This window comes from Homarus americanus, unplaced genomic scaffold, assembly GCF_018991925.1.
Source record: "Homarus americanus isolate GMGI-L3 unplaced genomic scaffold, GMGI_Hamer_2.0 scaffold25827, whole genome shotgun sequence".
Taxonomy (NCBI): domain Eukaryota; kingdom Metazoa; phylum Arthropoda; class Malacostraca; order Decapoda; family Nephropidae; genus Homarus; species Homarus americanus.
Window position 1 is genome coordinate 8,281,086 of NW_024738300.1, and position 19,515 is coordinate 8,300,600.

At 40.4% G+C, this 19,515-nt stretch overlaps 1 protein-coding gene across 7 annotated transcripts in view; it reads left to right on the top strand.

Moving 5' to 3' along the window:
* Nucleotides 1-3,874: 3,874 nt before the first annotated feature.
* LOC121873819 (zinc finger protein 629-like) overlaps nucleotides 3,875-19,515 on the top strand; it is a 107,379-nt gene continuing 91,738 nt past the window's right edge. For 6 of the 7 annotated variants that reach the window (XM_042377551.1, XM_042377548.1, XM_042377549.1 and 3 more), the window contains exons 1-5: nucleotides 3,875-3,987; nucleotides 8,279-8,378; nucleotides 11,321-11,965; nucleotides 13,354-13,620; nucleotides 19,140-19,259. In XM_042377551.1, coding sequence (XP_042233485.1) covers nucleotides 8,298-8,378; nucleotides 11,321-11,965; nucleotides 13,354-13,620; nucleotides 19,140-19,259 — 1,113 coding nt within the window. In that variant the 5' untranslated portion in view covers nucleotides 3,875-3,987; nucleotides 8,279-8,297. The remainder of the gene's footprint in view (nucleotides 3,988-8,278; nucleotides 8,379-11,320; nucleotides 11,966-13,353; nucleotides 13,621-19,139; nucleotides 19,260-19,515) is intronic. The other variant, XM_042377547.1, reaches the window with a different exon arrangement.

A 19,515-nucleotide genomic window follows, 5' to 3' on the forward strand; every position in this document is an offset into this window, starting at 1 on the left:
CTACCTACCCAGCAACAAGCTGCATTGTACATCCAATACAATATGTATACAGTGAGCACATTGTGAGTTTCCTTTTTCTATCCCATCCTGAGTGTGAACCAATATCTCATAACCCCACAAATGGTGACACCGGAGTGACCATTTGTGGGGTTCAGGATATTTCTCCTCTATCCTGTGTGAGTGGTCACCGCCTCCAGCGGTGTAGGATTTTTGTTGTCTGCAGGGTTGCATCCCACATGTGAGGGAGGACGGGCGGTGCATGCCACATGTGGGACATAACGGCGAGGGCGTGGATGAGCCGGCCGCTAGGGGGGTGGGGCAACTCTGTCTAGATACACGAGATCTGTGGGAGAAAAGAGGTAGAAGGAGGGTTGTGGAGGCGATGAATGTTGTGCTTCCCTCGCGACAGGTACAGAGTCCTCAGATGCGCCTGCTGGGGTGTGTGGGCCTGGGTAAGGAGCAGGGGCTGCGTTAGGAAGAGTGTTCATGACAGCAGCAGGGTACATGACAGCAGCAGGGTGCAGGACAGTAGCAGGGTGTACCTGAGGGAGAAAAGAGGGGTGTGTGGGTCCGCGTCCAGAACAGGGGCCGCGTCAGGAGGAGCGGCAGGGGGTACTGCTGGACCGGGGTCGGCGTCTGAGGCAGGACGGATGTGTTGGGGTCGGTCGGACGTGGTGCTTGGGGCAGAAAGAGGAACGGCTGTCTGGTTAGAGTAGCAGAGCTGCTCTAGGGTGTCTAACCTGCGGTGTAGAGACAGTAGTTGTAGAGCCGATAAGAGCTGCCTCTGCGTGGGTAAGCCAGTCTTCCATGTTGCTTGAAGACTGGGAGAGTGATCAGTTTCTCCTCCATCCTGTGTGAGTGCGAATCTCCGGGGTCACCATTTGTAGGGTTATGAGATATTGGTTCACACTCAGGATGGGATAGAAAAAGGAAACTCACAATGTGCTCACTGTATACATATTGTATTGGATGTACAATGCAGCTTGTTGCTGGGTAGGTAGCATGGTAATAAGCGTTGAGTAGATAGCGCTGGGTGGTGAGGGTGCCCAGAGGAGGGACACGCGGCTTGAGGGACGCCAAGGTCGCTGGCGGGAGCGGCAGCCGCCAGGCTGGCACTGAGGAGGAGGTGTTGCTTGCTTGTGGCACTGGGTAGAAAGAGGGTGGTCACAGCGGTGTCAGGCCTTATAAGGCGGGGGTAGGCGTGGGTAGTTAGTTGACCCCCGCTCCGTGGGCGGCCTTGGAGGCGTAGGCTGGGGAATTCGAGAAGGTTCAGTGCTTGTATGGGAGGAATCCACTACAATACTCCCCTTCCCCTCCGGACCCGGCGGGAGGCTGGAGGTTGGCAGGGTTGCGTGCCACATGTCAGGCAGAACGGGCGGTGCATGCCACATGTTGGACATAACGGCGAGGGCGTGGATGAGCCGGCCGCTAGGGGGGTGGGGCAACTCTGTCTAGATACACGAGATCTGTGGGAGAAAAGAGGGAGAAGGAGGGTTGTGGAGGCGATGAATGTTGTGCTTCCCTCGCGACAGGTACAGAGTCCTCAGATGCGCCTGCTGGGGTGTGTGGGCCTGGGTCAGGAGCAGGGGCTGCGTTAGGAAGTGTCCATGACAGCAGCAGGGTCCACGACAGCAGCAGGGTGCAGGACAGTAGCAGGGGGTACCTGAAGGAGAAAAGAGGGGTGTGTGGGTCCGCGTCCGGAGCAGGGGCCGCGTCAGGAGGAGCGGCAGGGGGTACTGCTGGACCGGGGTCGGCGTCTGAGGCAGGACGGGTGTGCTGGGGTCGGTAGGACGTGGTGCTTGGGGCAGGAAGAGGAGCGGCTGTCTGCTTAGAGTAGCAAGGGTGTCTAACCTGCGGTGTAGAGACAGTAGTTGTAGAGCCGATAAGAGCTGCCTCTGCGTGGGTAAGCCAGTCTTCCATGTTGCTTGAAGACTGGGAGAGTGATCAGTTTCTCCTCCATCCTGTGTGAGTGCGAATCTCCGGGGTCACCATTTGTGGGGTTATGAGATATTGGTTCACACTGAGGATGCGATGGAGAAAGGAAACTCACAATGTGCTCACTGTATACATATTGTATTGGATGTACAATGCAGCTTGTTGCTGGGCAGGTAGCGTGGTAATAAGCGTTGAGTAGAGAGAGCTGGGTGGTGAGGGTGCCCAGAGTGAGGGCACGCGGCTTGAGGGACGCCTAGGTCGCCGGCGGAGCGGGAGCCGCCAGGCTGGCGCGGAGGAGGAGGTAGGTGTTGCTTGCTGGTGGCACTGGGTAGAAAGAGGCTGGTCACAGCGGTATCAGGCCTTATAAGGCGGGGGTAGGCGTGAGTAGATAGTTGACCCCGGCTCCGTGGGCGGCGCTGGAGGCGTAGGCTGGGGAATTCGAGAAGGTTCGTTGCTTGTAGGGGAGGAATCCACTACAAGGCTAACAAAGTGAAAAGAGACAAACACAAAGAGAAATTTGACAACTGGCCACATACCATACGCTACACCTCCACAACACAGCAACTCCCCAGCATCCTACTGCATTGTACATACAATATATGTGGAGTTCACGCTATTCTGAGTTTCCTTTCTCACCTCCATCTACTACTAGTACTTGCCAACAATGCGTGACAAAGACGTTACCGATCGCCCAAGCGGCTAACGAGCCGATCAGTGGTGAAGAGGATAACAAAACCAAAACAATAACTGAGTCCGAGATCTCCCTTAAATTACGTGTGTATGCGGTCCTAAAGAAAGAGAAAGTTTACACCTAAAACAAAGAGAAAATTGACTAACCGGACACATATACACGTTACAACAGATATTACAGCTAGCTGGAGAGGGAAGAGGAAAGATGATCTTCACGCATTAATTCTGGTGTTTATGTAAAATATCAAACAAGTTTCAGAGTACAGTACGTACCACTTGAGACACCCATATATCTTGGGCGCTTGGCTATGGCAAATCGACCCGATGCTCCTCAAAATAAGCTTGTTGCTCTTCATGGTGCCAAAATCCAAAGGTGCTACTAAAGTGTGCCGTCTGCAATATATTTTGGTTAAATTTGTTTAGCTTAGGTTAGGTAAGAGCCGTTAGACTAAAGATATCTTTGCAGACCGCACGCTATAGTATTGCCCAATTTTCCTTCCTAGGTCACAATTATGTTTTCGTGACCCCTACCTCAGTATTCTATTGTTTTTCTTAATCAATAGTCCACTCCACCGAAGAAAATGCTTAAAAGCAACAAAGAAGCTTCTGCTAAATTACCAGAGTTTAGTGCAATATGATAATCCTCTCTACTACACTAAGCATGCAATGCCTTTTGATTATGGTATTGGGAATGTACCGTCTCACACTATTATAAAAGTTGTACCATCCTGTTCCATTTACATTCTGCCAAATTATTCAGGGTATGTCCATGTATGTTTGTGTAAGTACCTACACTTCAGTGTGGCGGATGTGTATACATTACCTATGATACAACTGAGAGTGCGCATTCATTTGGGTACATGCGCGCAAAGAATGTCCATATAAAACAGTGGATCCAGGCGCATGTATTCCATGCAATTATGAAATGTACTCGGTTAAAAGCAAATGTTTAATTTCTTCATAAGAGAATTAATGTTTAATATAACTATAAAAATAAAAATCGTGTCTATCGAACCAAAGAGCCCATTCAATGCAACTGAAATTGGATAAAAAAGATTTAGGTTGGCATTTCTGAGAAAGCGTCGGGAGAGTATATTGTCCAAACTAGTCAAAATTAAGAGGAAGATTTAGTTTCCCTGGGTGTTTTTAAATACGAAACAATTTTCTATATAGTTACCTATAATGCATTCACACAGGTATATTTCAAACACGCTAAATAATTTCCCAAGAGTTTGTTGATGAATTTGTTGGTCGTATTATTGGAACCAAACAAACACTGAGGGACGTCTTCATTGTTAAGGGGGTTGGTTGTAAGTGAAGTTGTCACGTACTAACAGTCATCTATGTTGTGTTCTGTGTGGTGTAAGTAAAGTTGTTTATTGTTCTAAGTTAAGTTTTGAAATATGATTATATTTAGTGTGTAGACTACACTAGATATCTTGGCAAAGATGTGAGTGTATATCTCTCAAACTTTATAATAAGGTCATCGGCTGTAATGGAAGTGGTGGTTATGTCGTACAACATCCATCTCTCACTGTTGTGTTGCCGACAGTCAGTTGTGCTGACACCCATACTACGTAATATATTTCTGCATCCTGGAAAACGTCACTGATCAAGTCACGGCCGCTGGCATGTCATTGGCAACCTATAACTCAGCCTGAATCTATAACAGCCAACTTTACTGAGTAATAAAAGGAGGGTCGCCTTATTTTATTGAATTTCTTTTGACAATATCTTTTGATATCCTTTGTATAATGCATAAAATATAAATCCCACATTGAAACAGGGAAAACAATTGTAATACATATACTATAAAGAGGAGCACAGGTTAACCTGGAACCTTAGAAAATAATTTTATGGAATAAAACTTATTTCACAGCCCATGAACAAAATTATGAGGATTTGCAATACAGTATTTGCAGTTTTTTTCGTTAAATTTGCATTAAAAACCAATATGGCTAAGTTGAGCAATGTGTTTTGGTTAGTATCCGTTTAATGGCTGTGCCAATATTTTCGTGTTTGATTTGGTTATGTTAAGTTTGATTTGGTTAGGTTAGGTTTCAACAGTGATTTGGAAGTTGAAATTCTGGTAAATTTTTACTTTAGGACACGAGTCCCTAGGGGTTGACCAATATGTTTTTCCAGTGTATTTTGGTGTGTGTGTTAAGCAAATCTGACCTGCATTTATGGCAGAAATTGCTAGTTTCTGTCCCCTCCCCCATCAATAATGGGAGAGAGCCTGGGAAATTAGGGTTTTTGGGAGGGAGAGAAAACGAAACCAAGTCATCTGACCTAACAAAACCTAACCTAACTCCTAGCCGGGTGCTTTGTCCCCTGTCCCCCGGAAGGCCTAACCTAACCCCTAACTGTTTCCTTTGAAAAAATCAAATGTGATTGGTTGAAAAAAATTTGCGTGAAAATATCGATATCTCATTGGCCACAACTGGATGACGTCAGTCAACATTGCCATTCGTGATGCGCCGATAACATTATTTCACAGACGGGGACTGAAAACTACTTAAGATCAATGAACTTCAATTGTGTTGTTGTTATCCATTTCTGCCAGGTATATATGGGGTTCAAAATGCTCAGAATAGCGAGATCTGAATGTTTCAGTAGTTAATAAGTTTTGGGGGTGCTGTGTCTGAAAGTAAAATAATACCCAAATTCTTTTGAGAATAGGTTTTTTTTGTGAATTTAGGTGTGTTTAAGGTATTATTGTTTCAGTCATCCAGCTAATTTAAGGTTTTTAAGTTTAGGTTGGATAGTGTTATGTTAGGTTAAATTTATGTTTTTTCTGATGGTTTTGATGTATTTTGAACAACTTCCAAATAGGTGGATGACCAAAACGATATTTTTGCCGTGTTTTATTCAAATCTGACTTTCATTTTTTGTGTGCAAATGCATGAATTTTGTAAAAAAAAAAAAAAATAAAAAAAATAAAAAAAAAAAAATAATAATAATAATAATAATAATAATAATAATAATAATAATAATAATAATTTTTACCAAATCTGCTCATTTCCCCCCACCCAAAAGTCAGATTTGAGTAAAAACACTTAAATACACACCAACTAAAAAGGGCTAATATATAGAACTAACATGCAGATGAGTTATTTTTATTACTGTTTATTTTCTTACATTATTTTCATCAGAGTTCTGATATTATAATCATTTATTGTTAAAATTTTTTGTTTTATGGATAATTAGACTCCTAGGCGTGCACTAGTTTATCTTCTGGGCGGTAATGCGGCCCGGAACTGCACCTGGGGCAGTTTGTTTTTCATCATGTGTGAAGGCTGTCGCCAGTCTTACATGGACATAATTTGCGAATTTAGGGATAAAGACAATGAGACCCTTCAATTGTTCAAAGACCACGGCAGTGTTACTCTAGATAGAGACTGTCCACACTGCGGGAATCCCTGTGCTTTCAGACCGGAAAAAAATTTGTTACAATGTAATAAGAAAATTGTAATCAAGAAAAACAGCAGCTGGAACATTGTGGCTAAAGTTCCAGTCCATATAAAGGAATTTGGTATGAAAATGCCAAGATTCAGTTCAGTGTTTTTATTTTATTTATGAATTTTTTTTTTACGAAAATATTTTACACAAATATTGTGAAATAACACTTCCTCAACGCCGTGACTCGATGTTTCCCGCCATCACAGTAAGTCACTCCGCCGCCCGGGCTCCTTAGCGCCAATGCACCCGCACCATCTTGTGTCCAGAAAATGCCTCAAATTTCACTAAACCATAGTACTGTAAGTTCTTTCTGTTTAATATACCGGTAGGGCTCTGCCCCCCAGTGAGAATATTAGGTAAGGTTAGGTAGCCTCTGGACTGACTCTATCTTATCAATCATATTATTATTGTATGGTCTCCAAACTGAGCTTCTAAAGTCAAAATGTAATTTCACCATTGACTTATAAAGTGGAATAAAAATCTCTGTACATATTTATAAACTGGAATGCTCTTATTATCCCCATCATCAAATTTGCTTTCTCTGTCTTTTCAGGGATATGTTCTTCAAATTTCACCCTGTTAGCATTCCCATCCCTTCCTATGTGGTAGGCATATGCTTACATTTTGCTGGATGAAATTTTAAAAACCATTTCTTACTCCATTCCTCCATTTTTAGAAGGTCATCCTGTAATCCGATGACATCTTCTTGATTACTTATCTTAAAAATTTTTGTATTGCCAGAAAAAAGATACATATAAGAATTAATCATTTCTGGGAGGTCATTTATATGTACTCTGTATCACAAAAAGCAATGGATACAAAACTGTTCCCTGTGGAATGCCAGATGTTACTTCCTGCCATTTGGACATACTGTTACTCCATTTACCAAGACTAATTTTTTTCCAATTAGAAAGGATTCAATCCATTCCAGCATTTGCACACTAATGCCAAATGCTGATAATTTAGTAAAAAGTCTCTGGTGTGGAACCTTATCACATGCATAACCAAATCTAATCTAGAATGAATGGTAAAGTTATAGTTTCGGTCATCCGGGGAATCTTATGAATTTAGATATTGCAATCGGTAATTTAGACAATACTAAGACACTTTTTTTTCTATAATGTTTCCCTCGCAAATGACCTGACCTAACCTCCTAACTGTTTACATCCTGGACAAAGCATCACTGCCAAGAAAGACAAAGTAGTGTGCGTGGCGCTTAATCTGCCAAACAAAGTATTTGTCCAATGAAATGATTATCATATCAGAACTCACTGATGAAAATAGAGTAAGAAAATAACCATCAAAACAAATAATGTGTCGCTGGGTTTCTCGTCAATATCAACCTTTTACTTTTAGCCTCGTCGCCTCTGATAAAGTTGTTGGCTGCTTGAGCGATCAGTCATGTCACTGTTATGCATTGTTGGCCCCAGGTGGACGAGGCAAAGTTCACATAGTAGGTATACATAGATTTAGTGTTCTGGACAAAAATAGTATTACAAAAACTGCAAAACTTTGTTGCCCTTTGAAGAGGGTCGTCGTGTTTCAACCCGAGTTTTAAACTAAATGAGTCCTGAGGGACACCGCAATAATGTACTTAATGGGGTGGTGTGGCGGTAAACTTAACTAATTCCAATATTATAAATTAATTTTATTGGAATTAGTTAATTTTACTGCCACACCACTCCGTTAAGTACTGTACTGTGGTGTCCCTCAGGACTCATTTAGTTTAAAACTCGGGTTGAAAGACAACCAACCTCTTCAAGGGAAGATGTTGTTTAATAATACGGGCGTTAGCCTCTTCCATTCCTCTTGAGGACTTCTTGGATATTTTGTGAATGCCCTGAATTAGAGTGTAATACATATTTATCTACTGGCCACCCTCTAGAGGTAGCCATGTCTAGGGAAGGAGACCGGTGGCCTGTGTAGGATCCCTCCATTGTTCTTGATAATTTTGTCAAGAGCTATTTTGCAGCCCAGTACTGTACTGTTCTTGATTCCACAGCTTGGGCTGGTAGACTTCCATAGTACTGTATCTGTTCTGTGATATTAAACAAGCTGAATATACAAGTACAAGCTTACTACAGAGCTTACTACAGTACAGGTACTAATAATAGTGGTAGTGATGTTAAAAGTAATAGTAATATATAATAGTACTGTATAGTTATAATAATAATGTTTCTTTTGTCAACAGTTGTGACCAAGGGGCCAAGATGACGGATGGAATGCTCTCATTATCTTGGAACAACCATAGCACTACATTCTGTCACACACTGGCCTCACTTAGAGCTAAGGTAATACAGAAAACCATATATGCATTGTTACTAATATTTAAATTACTATATCCCCATTCTTGCATGCAGTCCACACAGTGTTGTGTACTGCAGGGATGCCAGCTGTGCGACAAGCTTCAATATTCACACCATCTCACTGGCAAATGGCCAAACCATTTTTAATTTTTGGTATAATGTTAATATGGGAAAACATAAGATCGATAATCTACAGTGAAGATTTACCTTAATCTGAAATGATAGAGTTTGATAATAGTAGAGAAACTTGATAACACTATAGACGTAGGCGAAAACATCTAATCCGTTGTCTTCCTCTGGTTATTCCTTCTCATACCTGTTTGCAGAGTTAAAGAGCTCCATCATGTGTGGCGTTACTTGTGTTACTTTGAAATCTCTGCAACATTTCCCGTGGAACTGTAGGTGTGCGTTAACCCTGATAATTGGGTCCAACAATTCAAAACTTTGGTTACCGTGGAGAATATTCTTTCAACGATATCATTGCTCATTTGTGTTGTGAGGCAAGCCATAGCATAGTTTCCTCATTCTTCAAGGGGCCATTTGCCTGTTGAATTCTTGTACTGTAACATCCCAAACCAGAAAGAGTCGGAATCTGGGGGAATTTTGTCATAAAAAAAAGACTCCTCTGCCCAAGATAGATGCAATACTTTTCTGTACTGCTGGTCGATGATATCTTTTTTGCTTTGATTGTGAGGCAGTGGAAGGTCTATGAATGACACATGTTCAGTCTGTTTCAATACCTTGTGTGGAACAAATGCACTCAAGCCTTTGAAGATCCTCGTCTATGCTGGAGTCTTCTTTCCACTTGTTGGAAGGCCTCAATTAGAAGACATGCACATAGAAATTTTACTTCATCTGCCTTACCTACTGCTTCAACAAGTGATGATTGTTGTTTACAAAGGAGCATAACTTTTGTGTGAATTTGGCACTGTCTAGTGGCAGTGGTTCTCCATTCCTGTCAAGGATTCTATCTTACAAATTCTTGTGGTACAGAACCAATTCGCTTTCCAGTTCTTCGAGATCAGCATGTGAAAGTACAACAAATTGACTGGATCCTTCAGCATACCCAGAATTTCTCTTGCTTTGTAGCAACAAAAAGCATCTGTCATTGGAACTGCAACAGTAAAGAATGCTTTCAGTTCCTCCTAGTTTAAGAAGATATTGTCCATGAGTTTTTTTAATGGAAGAGGGGTGCTTTTTTGTTCTTCCTTAGTATCCATTGTCCCAAACAGTTCCTTAAGCAGCTGTCATACAAGCACTTTTATGAACAATTTCTTGCCAGGAAGTTTTTTGGAGCAAATGTTCTGGACGATCGTCATCATCAATCTCTTAAAGTTTTTTTAGCAAGATTCCATGATAGAAACATGGCTAATACTATATTTAATGACACAAAGCTTATTTATCAAATATGTACTTATATAACATAGGTTAATAACATTATGATGTACTTATATAACATAGGTTAATAACATTATGATGTACTTATATAACATAGGTTAATAACATTATGATGTATAAAATGCACCAATTTTTTTTTTAGGCACATACTGAGTTTATATGAGTGCTGATTTGACGTGTTTGTTTATAAACTAAAGCATGCGCTCAGCATCACTGCCATTCACACCTCCCTACTCCCTACTGTAACTATGATAATCCAACCAGTCTATAATAAACACTATCAATCCTCCTCCACACCAGCCATAATCATTTTTTCTTCGATTTCTCTCGTTTCTTGTTTATAATGAAAAGAATACAAAGGATAGCTGCTGCGTCATGTACATTCATCTTGCCTTGTTGAAATGTTCAGTTTCCCATCTACTCCCATGCTGGGAGTAAGAACCATCTGAGTGCCCACATTTGGAAGAAATTTCTTGCATCAAATTAATTGCTCATAAAAGCGCTTGTGTGACCTCAGTTTTAAACACGTCTCTGCAGATGACGCTGTTACTGAACCACTTCGGAATTTCATGTAAGGGGTATCCAAGATTAGATGGCACCTTGTCGAAAGCCTTCACAATGCAAAGGGTGAGTGAGAGGCAGACACATCTGTTGACCTGGCAGTTTGGTGACTGCTGTCTCACTCTGGACCTTGCTGAATTTTGTTCATCACTCATTGAAGACGCGCCATCACAGCTGAACCTGACACAGTCAGACCACTTTAATACCCTCTTCCTGAGGGTGTTGCTCAATATCAAGAATATTTCATGGCCAATAGTCCCAACAGTGGGCATAAGGCCACTAAATTCTGTGACAATTCTCCACCTTTAATCGCTATAGTACAGTACCTCACAATAACACAGACAAGCTTGTCTTTGGCCATATTTGCTGTTTTGTCAAAGGAGTACTGTACTGTACTTCTTGCCCTTTGCATCCTCTTTTAATTCCTCAAACAGTGCTAGAAAGGTGACTTTGGAAAGCAACTTAATGCACTCTGTATGATGGAGTTACAATTTTCTACTATGCTTCCTTTCCTGTTATTTATCACCATTTCCCCAAGATGTCTACGCTTGCTGTTGAACAGTGACAAGGTACAGCCACAGTGATCTAACGCAAAAAAATTTCATTATCCCATTTACTTGGAGCAGTCATCACAGGCAGTTCCCTATACATGGTATTCTTTGATCTGCCATACACAAAATTGGGAGAGAATTTAGTAGGTATAAATATGGTATGAATGCGGTTGTTGGTCATTTCATCACCAGACAATTCGTCCCCTGTTCATTATAACTAACCATGGTTTAATCACCTCTAAAATAAAGATAAACTTAACGAAATTTAATAAATATAACACGGTATTCAATCGACCAGTGATGATATGTCTGCCCACCTATGAATGCATGTACTGTACACTATTGTAAATTAAAGATTATATTTAAGACAGATAATTGTAATGGTGTCCTTAATATTCTATCTTTTTCACCCAACAGGAGAGGTACACGGACGTAACGTTAGCATGTGACGGCAAATTTTACCCGGTTCATAAGTTAGTGCTATCAACATGTAGTGAATACTTTGAAAATATGTTCGAACACACTCCTTGTAAACATCCCGTTGTCGTGCTGAGGGATGTCCAAAATGATGAACTAGAGGCCCTCCTTAGTTACATGTATGCTGGTGTTGTGAGTGTTGCGCAGTCTGACTTGGCCCGGTTAATAAAAGTGGCGGAGTTACTACAAATAAAAGGTTTGGCAGTACCAGATGAGCCACCCAACAGTAGCAAGAAAGCTTATAATCAACGGACCAGTGACGATAGAACTAGCCCACACCTCAGGAGTAGACATTCTTATGAGAGAAACAGCCCATATGCAAAGTCAAAACAGTCTCAAAGTTCTTGCGATGACGGAAGTAGCCCTCATCCAAAGAGGCGGAGAAGATTGGAGAGCGACACATCTCACGAAGATATACAGTCTACCCATAATTCTCCCTCCAAAGCCATGGATGGTGAGCGGCTACAGGAGGACCTGAGTGCGTGGAATGAAGATCAAGATACAAGACAGCGAAGTGAGGTAGAATCGGAAGAGAGAACAGATTATCACTCCACCACACAGGATCCTCTCACTGCCAAAGTTCAGGTTTGTGGTTGACTCAGTTTTTTATGGTTTTTATATACTGTATTACAAGGAAAGAAAGTAAGCAAACATTAAGGAATATAACTTCTATACTCTACAAGTAAAATTAGAGGTTTGTGCTTGAATTGAAGCATTATTGAGGTACCTGTACTGGTAGTCTTACATACTCTGACAACACATGGCATGGCCCATGAAATTGAACTGTCGCACTGTATAACTATAAATAATTATAAGTGTTAATTAAGGTAAATTGACGTTCAAAAAGACTGTGTAAAGACAAAACGTGTTAAAAAAGCAGTGTTAAGCAAGGAACCAGTGTACTGTACTTTATTATTAAATATTGGTGTTTGTGTGTCACCACTAGGCCTAATCTCTGTTGTCATAATTAAAGCCGTAAGACTCAATCAGCCAGGATGCATCCCTTTCACATGACTTTGACGGGTTGCATTTTTCTTGGCCTTCCTGCAGGGCAATTCTCTGAAGACAGTCTTCCAGGGAGGGGTATGGAAATAAGGAAATTAGAGTGGCTATTTATCTCAGGGTAATTTGATTATTCTCTCGCAGTTGGATTATGTGGTGCCTGGGAGCCTGAAATGTTAGTTCTTTGCTCTGGTTTCTGGGGTAAAGGGTTTGAGCTGTATTCGTGCTTGGAGTTTGTTTCCATCCCTAAATATGTACAGTACACTACTGGCGTAGGTTTTAAATGACGGATTGATCCTGGAATCCCATTTTATAAGCAGCATAGATTGGGTGACTTAGATCCCTCCCTCCCTACAGATGCTCAGGTGAGCTGGGAACAGAAGACCGGTTTAACCTGGGTCTTGTTTTATGACTTGCTTGGAGTTTGGAACAAAAGCATGTTGGTGATAGACTCTTGAGTCACCTTCTAGCAACCGACTTAACAGTGCTAACCCCCTTTTTGGGGGGTGTAGGCAAGTCAGGGAAGATATATTTCATATTTTCTAGTAATTTGTTAGATTTTTGGATTCTGTGCTTGCCTCATTAGTGGGTGGGTCTTGAGAATTCATGGGCATGAGCCCACAAGCTTGTTGATGCAGTACATGAATACCTGATCCATGCTGCTAGTTAAAGGGGATTTTGATTAATCACTTATATGCATTATTTATTCTCTGTGACAACCCCAGAGTTGCTATGTTTTGGGATTCAAAAGTTAAGGTAACAAAGTTGCAACTTAGCATAAGTCAGTACAGTACCTCACTAGTGCAATCTAGTTTGTTCTTAAGTGTGTGGATATAATCACAGAAGACCAAAAGTAAGTTGCATAGACTGAGAGATAAAAACTTTTAAAAGGAAAATTTACTTCTTAGGAATTATATAATAGACAATTATTCTGGTATGACAGTAATTTAATTTTGGAGGTCGTTTTTCAGGTTAATCTCGATGAATCTCTAGTCAAAGAGGAAATAATAGATGATCCAAGAGACAGTCAGAATGACTCGTCTGAACCTGGCCACAACTATGATGGTATGACAGGAGACTCATCAGGTGGTGGTCAAGACCCAGTCAGTCTTATGGTACCAAAATATGATCATGTTCCTCCAGACCAGGAGATGCTTCCACAGTCAGGCCTAGGCCAACCTCCACCCCTTCATGAAGCTGTTATTGAGGCATTGGCAGGACCTTCAGGAATGCAGGCGGTAAGTCTCAGACCTCTTCGTACAGGTACATCACCGATTATCCGAGAACTGATGGTCCGGCACCTCCTTTAGTCCGGACAAAATTATGAGGGGGCACTTAACTTCCCCCCCCCCCCCTCCCCCCCAGCCAGGGTGAAGATATATGTAACTTTCTTCATTTATTTTTACTCATTTACATACACACACACCATCTTAGATATATATTATGAAAAAAGTAAAATAATTATCCTCAGGGCAAACCTGTACTGAACTAAAAATTATATGTCTAGTGCAAACTATGGGATGTTTGTAATTAAATTAATCACTATCTTACAAGAATTACCACAATGCAGGTTATATACTGCCATGTCAATTGAGTGACATTTTATAGAGGAAAGACTTAAACTCCCTTTATTTGATAACTACTCACTCATTTTCTCCCCTCCCTGACAGCGGTCAACACCTCACCTCCCCCTCCCTCTCCCTCCCCCTCCCAGCCAGGGTGAAGGCAGTTTTACATTGCTGGAATCCTTGTAAGATGGTGATTAATTTGAGTATAAACATCACATAGTTTGCAAAAGAGATACAAAATTTAGTCTAGTGGAGTACATTCGTGTACAAAGTGTGTACAGTAATGTTGCTCAAAATTATGGCTTTTTCACATTTAATTTACATCTAATATTTGTTTAATTTATGTTCTAGCAGTCCATGGTGCTTTAGAGACACAGGAGGTGTATCATTAGTGGGTCAGAGATGCATTGTTGATTTATTATTACCTGACCTCGGTTGGTCCGACATAATGGATAATCCGGCAAGGCTTTGGAACCAAGGGTGCCGGAAAATCAGTGGTGTACCTGTGTTTTCTTTACTCCACAAATTCATGGAAATTTCACTCCCGTCCATTTCTTATGTGATCATGTTCATAGCCATCATTATTGCCTCTCACAAAACAAATGGGTTGTTGAACTTCAAATCTCTTCAAGGGTAGTGATTTAATTTCTTCCCATACTCTCTACTACAGCATGTAGGTAATCCAAAGAAAGATCATTTTTCATGTAATTATAAACTGGTGCCTGGCTCAGGTAAATAATGTCCAGTTAGAAAATCACTAATCCTCAATTACCCCAGCTACCAGTTTTCAGATTGATTTAATTTGTGAAAAGGGAATATTATAGGACTTCAGGTATGTGTTTCATTAGATCCAACTATTTGTCGAATGTGGAGGAATTATAGACTATACTGTAATTCCCATGATTAGAGAGAGAGAGATATATATATATATATACTATATATATATATATGAAAGTGAAAATGAAAACCACGTAAAGTGAACAACAGAACATATGGGATTAATTCCAATAGAGACTGGCCTGACCCCCAAACTCCACTTTTTCCGACACAATACCTATGTTGTAGTAAAAAAAACATCTAAATTTTATGATGGTATGCTCACACAATTAATATTTAAGAGAAATACAGTCACCAGGTTAATGTCCATTCAAATAATGAACTCAAATCCCCTTCCCCCCTTTCCCAGCTCACTAGCTCCTACCTCTCTGATTAATGTTTGGGTGAAAATTCTAGATTTTAACATTTAGTAATAAATAATACCTCAGACTAAAGTTAGGATAATATAATTGACATTTCTGGATTCCTTGCAGGTCAGGGAATATTTTGAATGTAAACTTTATATATTTTGCACAAAAGATAAAATATTTGCTTTGTGTAAACCAAATTATTACATTAGATCTAAAATTTGTATGTCTAATGCAAAATCCATAATGTTTATATTCAAAATGATCATCATATTGTAAGAATTCCAGCAATGTAAATTATATTCTGGTCCAGTAATTTGTATGAATTTTATGAGTTAAAACAAATATCTTCAGTTAATAGAAAAAAAATTCTTCACGACACTATCTGTCAATCAAAGTACCCCACCTTGCCTCCCCCCTCCTCACCTCTCAAGCCAGCTGGGTGGGTCGGTCAGCTCCCTCCTCCCTCCCTCCTCCTCCCTCCCTCCCGACCATATAAATGTGTGGGTGAAAACTCTAGATTTTAACGTTTAGTAATAAATAATACCTCAGACTAAAGTTAAGTTAAGATAATATAATTGACATTTCTGGATTCCTTGCAGGTCAGGGAATATTTTGAATGTAAACTTCATATATTTTGCACAAAAGATAAAATATTTGCTTTGTGTAAACCAAATTATTACTTTAGATCTAAAATTTGTATGTCTAATGCAAAATCCATGATGTTTGTATTCAAAATGATCATCATATTGTAAGAATTCCAGCAATGTAAATTATATTCTGTCCTGGTAATTTGTGTGAATTTTATGAGCTAAATAAAAAAAAAATTATACTTCACCGCGTATATGAGTAGATGCACCGCGGAAAGTGAAACCGTGTAAAGCAGGGTAATACTGTATGTGTATATATACAGTGACCCCTCCGTTAACGAACGCAATCCATTCCAGAAGGTCGTTCGTTAACCGAAAAGTTAGTTAACCGAAACCATTGTTTCAATGGGTTTTGGGTAATTGGTTCCAGCTCACCGAAAATTTCCTAAATTCAACAAAAATGGTAGAAAAGTTCACTTACTTTGAGGTGTGTATGTAGAAGGCTCCTGGATGATGATGATGGGATTTAGAATGGGAGTGGAGGAGAAGGAAGAAGAGAAGGCATTGGGGTGGAAGATAGAAGTCACCCCATGGCACCATTTCACCCATAAATTTTAGTTCTCATGGTGTAATTCAAGATTATTTTCTTTAAATCAACACTGCACTGCATTATATATTGTCAATATGTAAAATATATTTCAAAATGACCAATAATTTGCTTGGAACACAGAAAAAAAGCGTTTAGTTGAAAAGAGTCTCAAGCAAGATGTTACCTCCAGTGAAAACAGAGAGAGACTAAGTCCTGTTTGCTGTGTTAAGAGGCTGGATGCCGCGCATTAAACTAGTCACTTTACCTTCAATTATGTTCAATAATTGTTAAAATGACTAAAAAATTTAATATTAAACTTTTAAAATTATTGAATAGTATAAACTTCGTGATATTTACTAAAATAGTAAGGAATTTAAGCCCTAGAACCGATTAATGTATTGGCGGACTGATACTAAAGCTGGTTGCCCGGTCAGTGCAAGCGAAAACATGTTGAGGTCGGTTCGTAAGAACTTCGTTAATCGAATTTTTTTTCGTTAACCGAATTGAAGATCCTTATGGAAGGCAGTTTGTTAATCGAAATTACGTTAACCGAGGTGAAAGTCATTGTTTTCGTCACGATTTGATCCCACTTTCCACTGTAATACGTACGTCATTTTAGCAAAAATATTACATTTCCGTGAATGCATTATATCAAGCACAGTATGAATAGAATACCATTGTAATATAACAATATTTTGAGTCCTACTCTTTCCATTTACAGATTACTGTACAAGCCCATAATAATGGCACCCTAAAGTAGATAAACTTCGTTGTGTGAAGAGAAAGAACACGTTGAAATTGAGTGACAAACTTGAAATAATTAAGAAACTAGTACGTGGTGTGAGCAATACTGTTCTAATGGAAACATACGACATTGGAAAGTCTACAATTTATGATATAAAAAAGGCAAAGAATAAAATTCTAGAATTCACAGCTTTTTCCTTAAAACTGCTCGTTTTGATAAATGAAGCATGCTATATTTGCTAATGAATAAACTATCAAAATGTACCTGTTCACCTCTTCTTTATTCCTCCTTAAATTTGAATTTTAAAAGTACTGCCTGAGAATCCGGAAAATCCGGACCGACTCAATCCCCAAGCAGTCCTGATTTTTGGACTTCTCTGTGTGTGTGTGTGTGTGTGTGTGTGTGTGTGTGTGTGTGTGTGTGTGTGTGTGTGTGTGTGTGTGTGTGTGTGTGTGTGTGTGTGTGTGTGTGTGTGTGTGTGTGTGTGTGTGTGTGTGTGTGTGTGTGTGTGTGTGTTTGTGTGTGTGTGTGTGTGTGTGTGTGTGTGTGTGTGTGTGTGTGTGTGTGTGTGTGTGTGTGTGTGTGTGTGTGTGTGTGTGTGTGTGTGTGTGTGTGTGTGTGTGTGTGTGTGTGTGTGTGTGTGTGTGTGTGTGTGTGTGTGTGTGTGTGTGTGTGTGTGTGTGTGTGTGTGTGTGTGTGTGTGTGTGTGTGTGTGTGTGTGTGTGTGTGTGTGTGTGTGTGTGTGTGTGTGTGTGTGTGTGTGTGTGTGTGTGTGTGTGTGTGTGTGTGTGTGTGTGTGTGTGTGTGTGTGTGTGTGTGTGTGTGTGTGTGTGTGTGTGTGTGTGTGTGTGTGTGTGTGTGTGTGTGTGTGTGTGTGTGTGTGTGTGTGTGTGTGTGTGTGTGTGTGTGTGTGTGTGTGTGTGTGTGTGTGTGTGTGTGTGTGTGTGTGTGTGTGTGTGTGTGTGTGTGTGTGTGTGTGTGTGTGTGTGTGTGTGTGTGTGTGTGTGTGTGTGTGTGTGTGTGTGTGTGTGTGTGTGTGTGTGTGTGTGTGTGTGTGTGTGTGTGTGTGTGTGTGTGTGTGTGTGTGTGTGTGTGTGTGTGTGTGTGTGTGTGTGTGTGTGTGTGTGTGTGTGTGTGTGTGTGTGTGTGTGTGTGTGTGTGTGTGTGTGTGTGTGTGTGTGTGTGTGTGTGTGTGTGTGTGTGTGTGTGTGTGTGTGTGTGTGTGTGTGTGTGTGTGTGTGTGTGTGTGTGTGTGTGTGTGTGTGTGTGTGTGTGTGTGTGTGTGATAACTTACCTTTTTGTATAGACTTAAAATTGAGATAAGGACAGTTTCCTGTTGTCCTCTTTTATTTTGAAAATAAAGGACATACGGGTCTCAAAAAGGGACAAGCTGTCCTTAAAAGGAAAGACTTGGCTACCCGGCGAGGCAGCGCCACGCAACCCTCTCACATCAGCTGATCGCTAGTAAACAGACCATTTCACGTCCCATAATTTCAGCTGTGTTTATTTATGAGTGTTTGTTTTAACATAATACAACAAAAAACAATGTTTTGTTTATTCTAGGAGATGGGCTGAGGTGCATCTGTGTAGACTGTCAGTCTTTTTAGTATTTTGTGTTTCTCTCAAGTACCAAATTAAATTATTACATTGAAACAACACTTCAATTTAGCGTGAATTTGGTTTAAAGCGACCTCTCTTGGAATATATCTCGTGTTATATCGACGTTCTACTGTACAGTAATCCCCTGGGTTACAGGAGGGATGCCTCCTTGAGAAGTTGACCGTAATATGAAATTCCGTAACATGAATCCCATTTTTTGAAGTACTGTATGTACAGTACTCTACATTATTTTTAGCCCTGTGAGGACTCGGGGAAATTATTTTTAAAGCCTAGCTCTCACAGGCTTCGAGTAAGTTAAAGGTGTAAGATATTTACCAATCAATGTAGAATTCGGACGTAGATAATGAAAAACCTGTTATCTCAAATTTGCTCATTTGGTGCTTATGCCCCTGCTTTAGGCAACACTTCATTTATTTAGAGACAGAAGGAGTCATTATCATGTGAATATTTTCTTATTGCAGTGGCCAGGAGGAGGTGACATGGCCAGACGACTTGCTCTTGGAGAAGGTTTTGGTGGTGAGAGTAATCAGGACTTCACCTCTCTTTCCTTGGGCCAGCCCAGTACACAGGCACACCAGCTGGTGAGTGTTAATTTTAGCATTTAACATGAAGTGGCTATTACAGGGGAAATGAATGTGACAAGAATGTCGTCCTGCAATTATCTTTCTATATTGTGCATTTTTATAGTTAAAGTAAATAATATTTGTTACTTATTTTGTGAAAATGTATATTAATACTTTTCAGGCACTGATTTCTCTCTCAGGAAGCTCTAAAAGCTGGGTTTTAAAAATACCAATAGTGTCTTTGGGTGAATCTTAAGCTTGAAATATTTTTTTT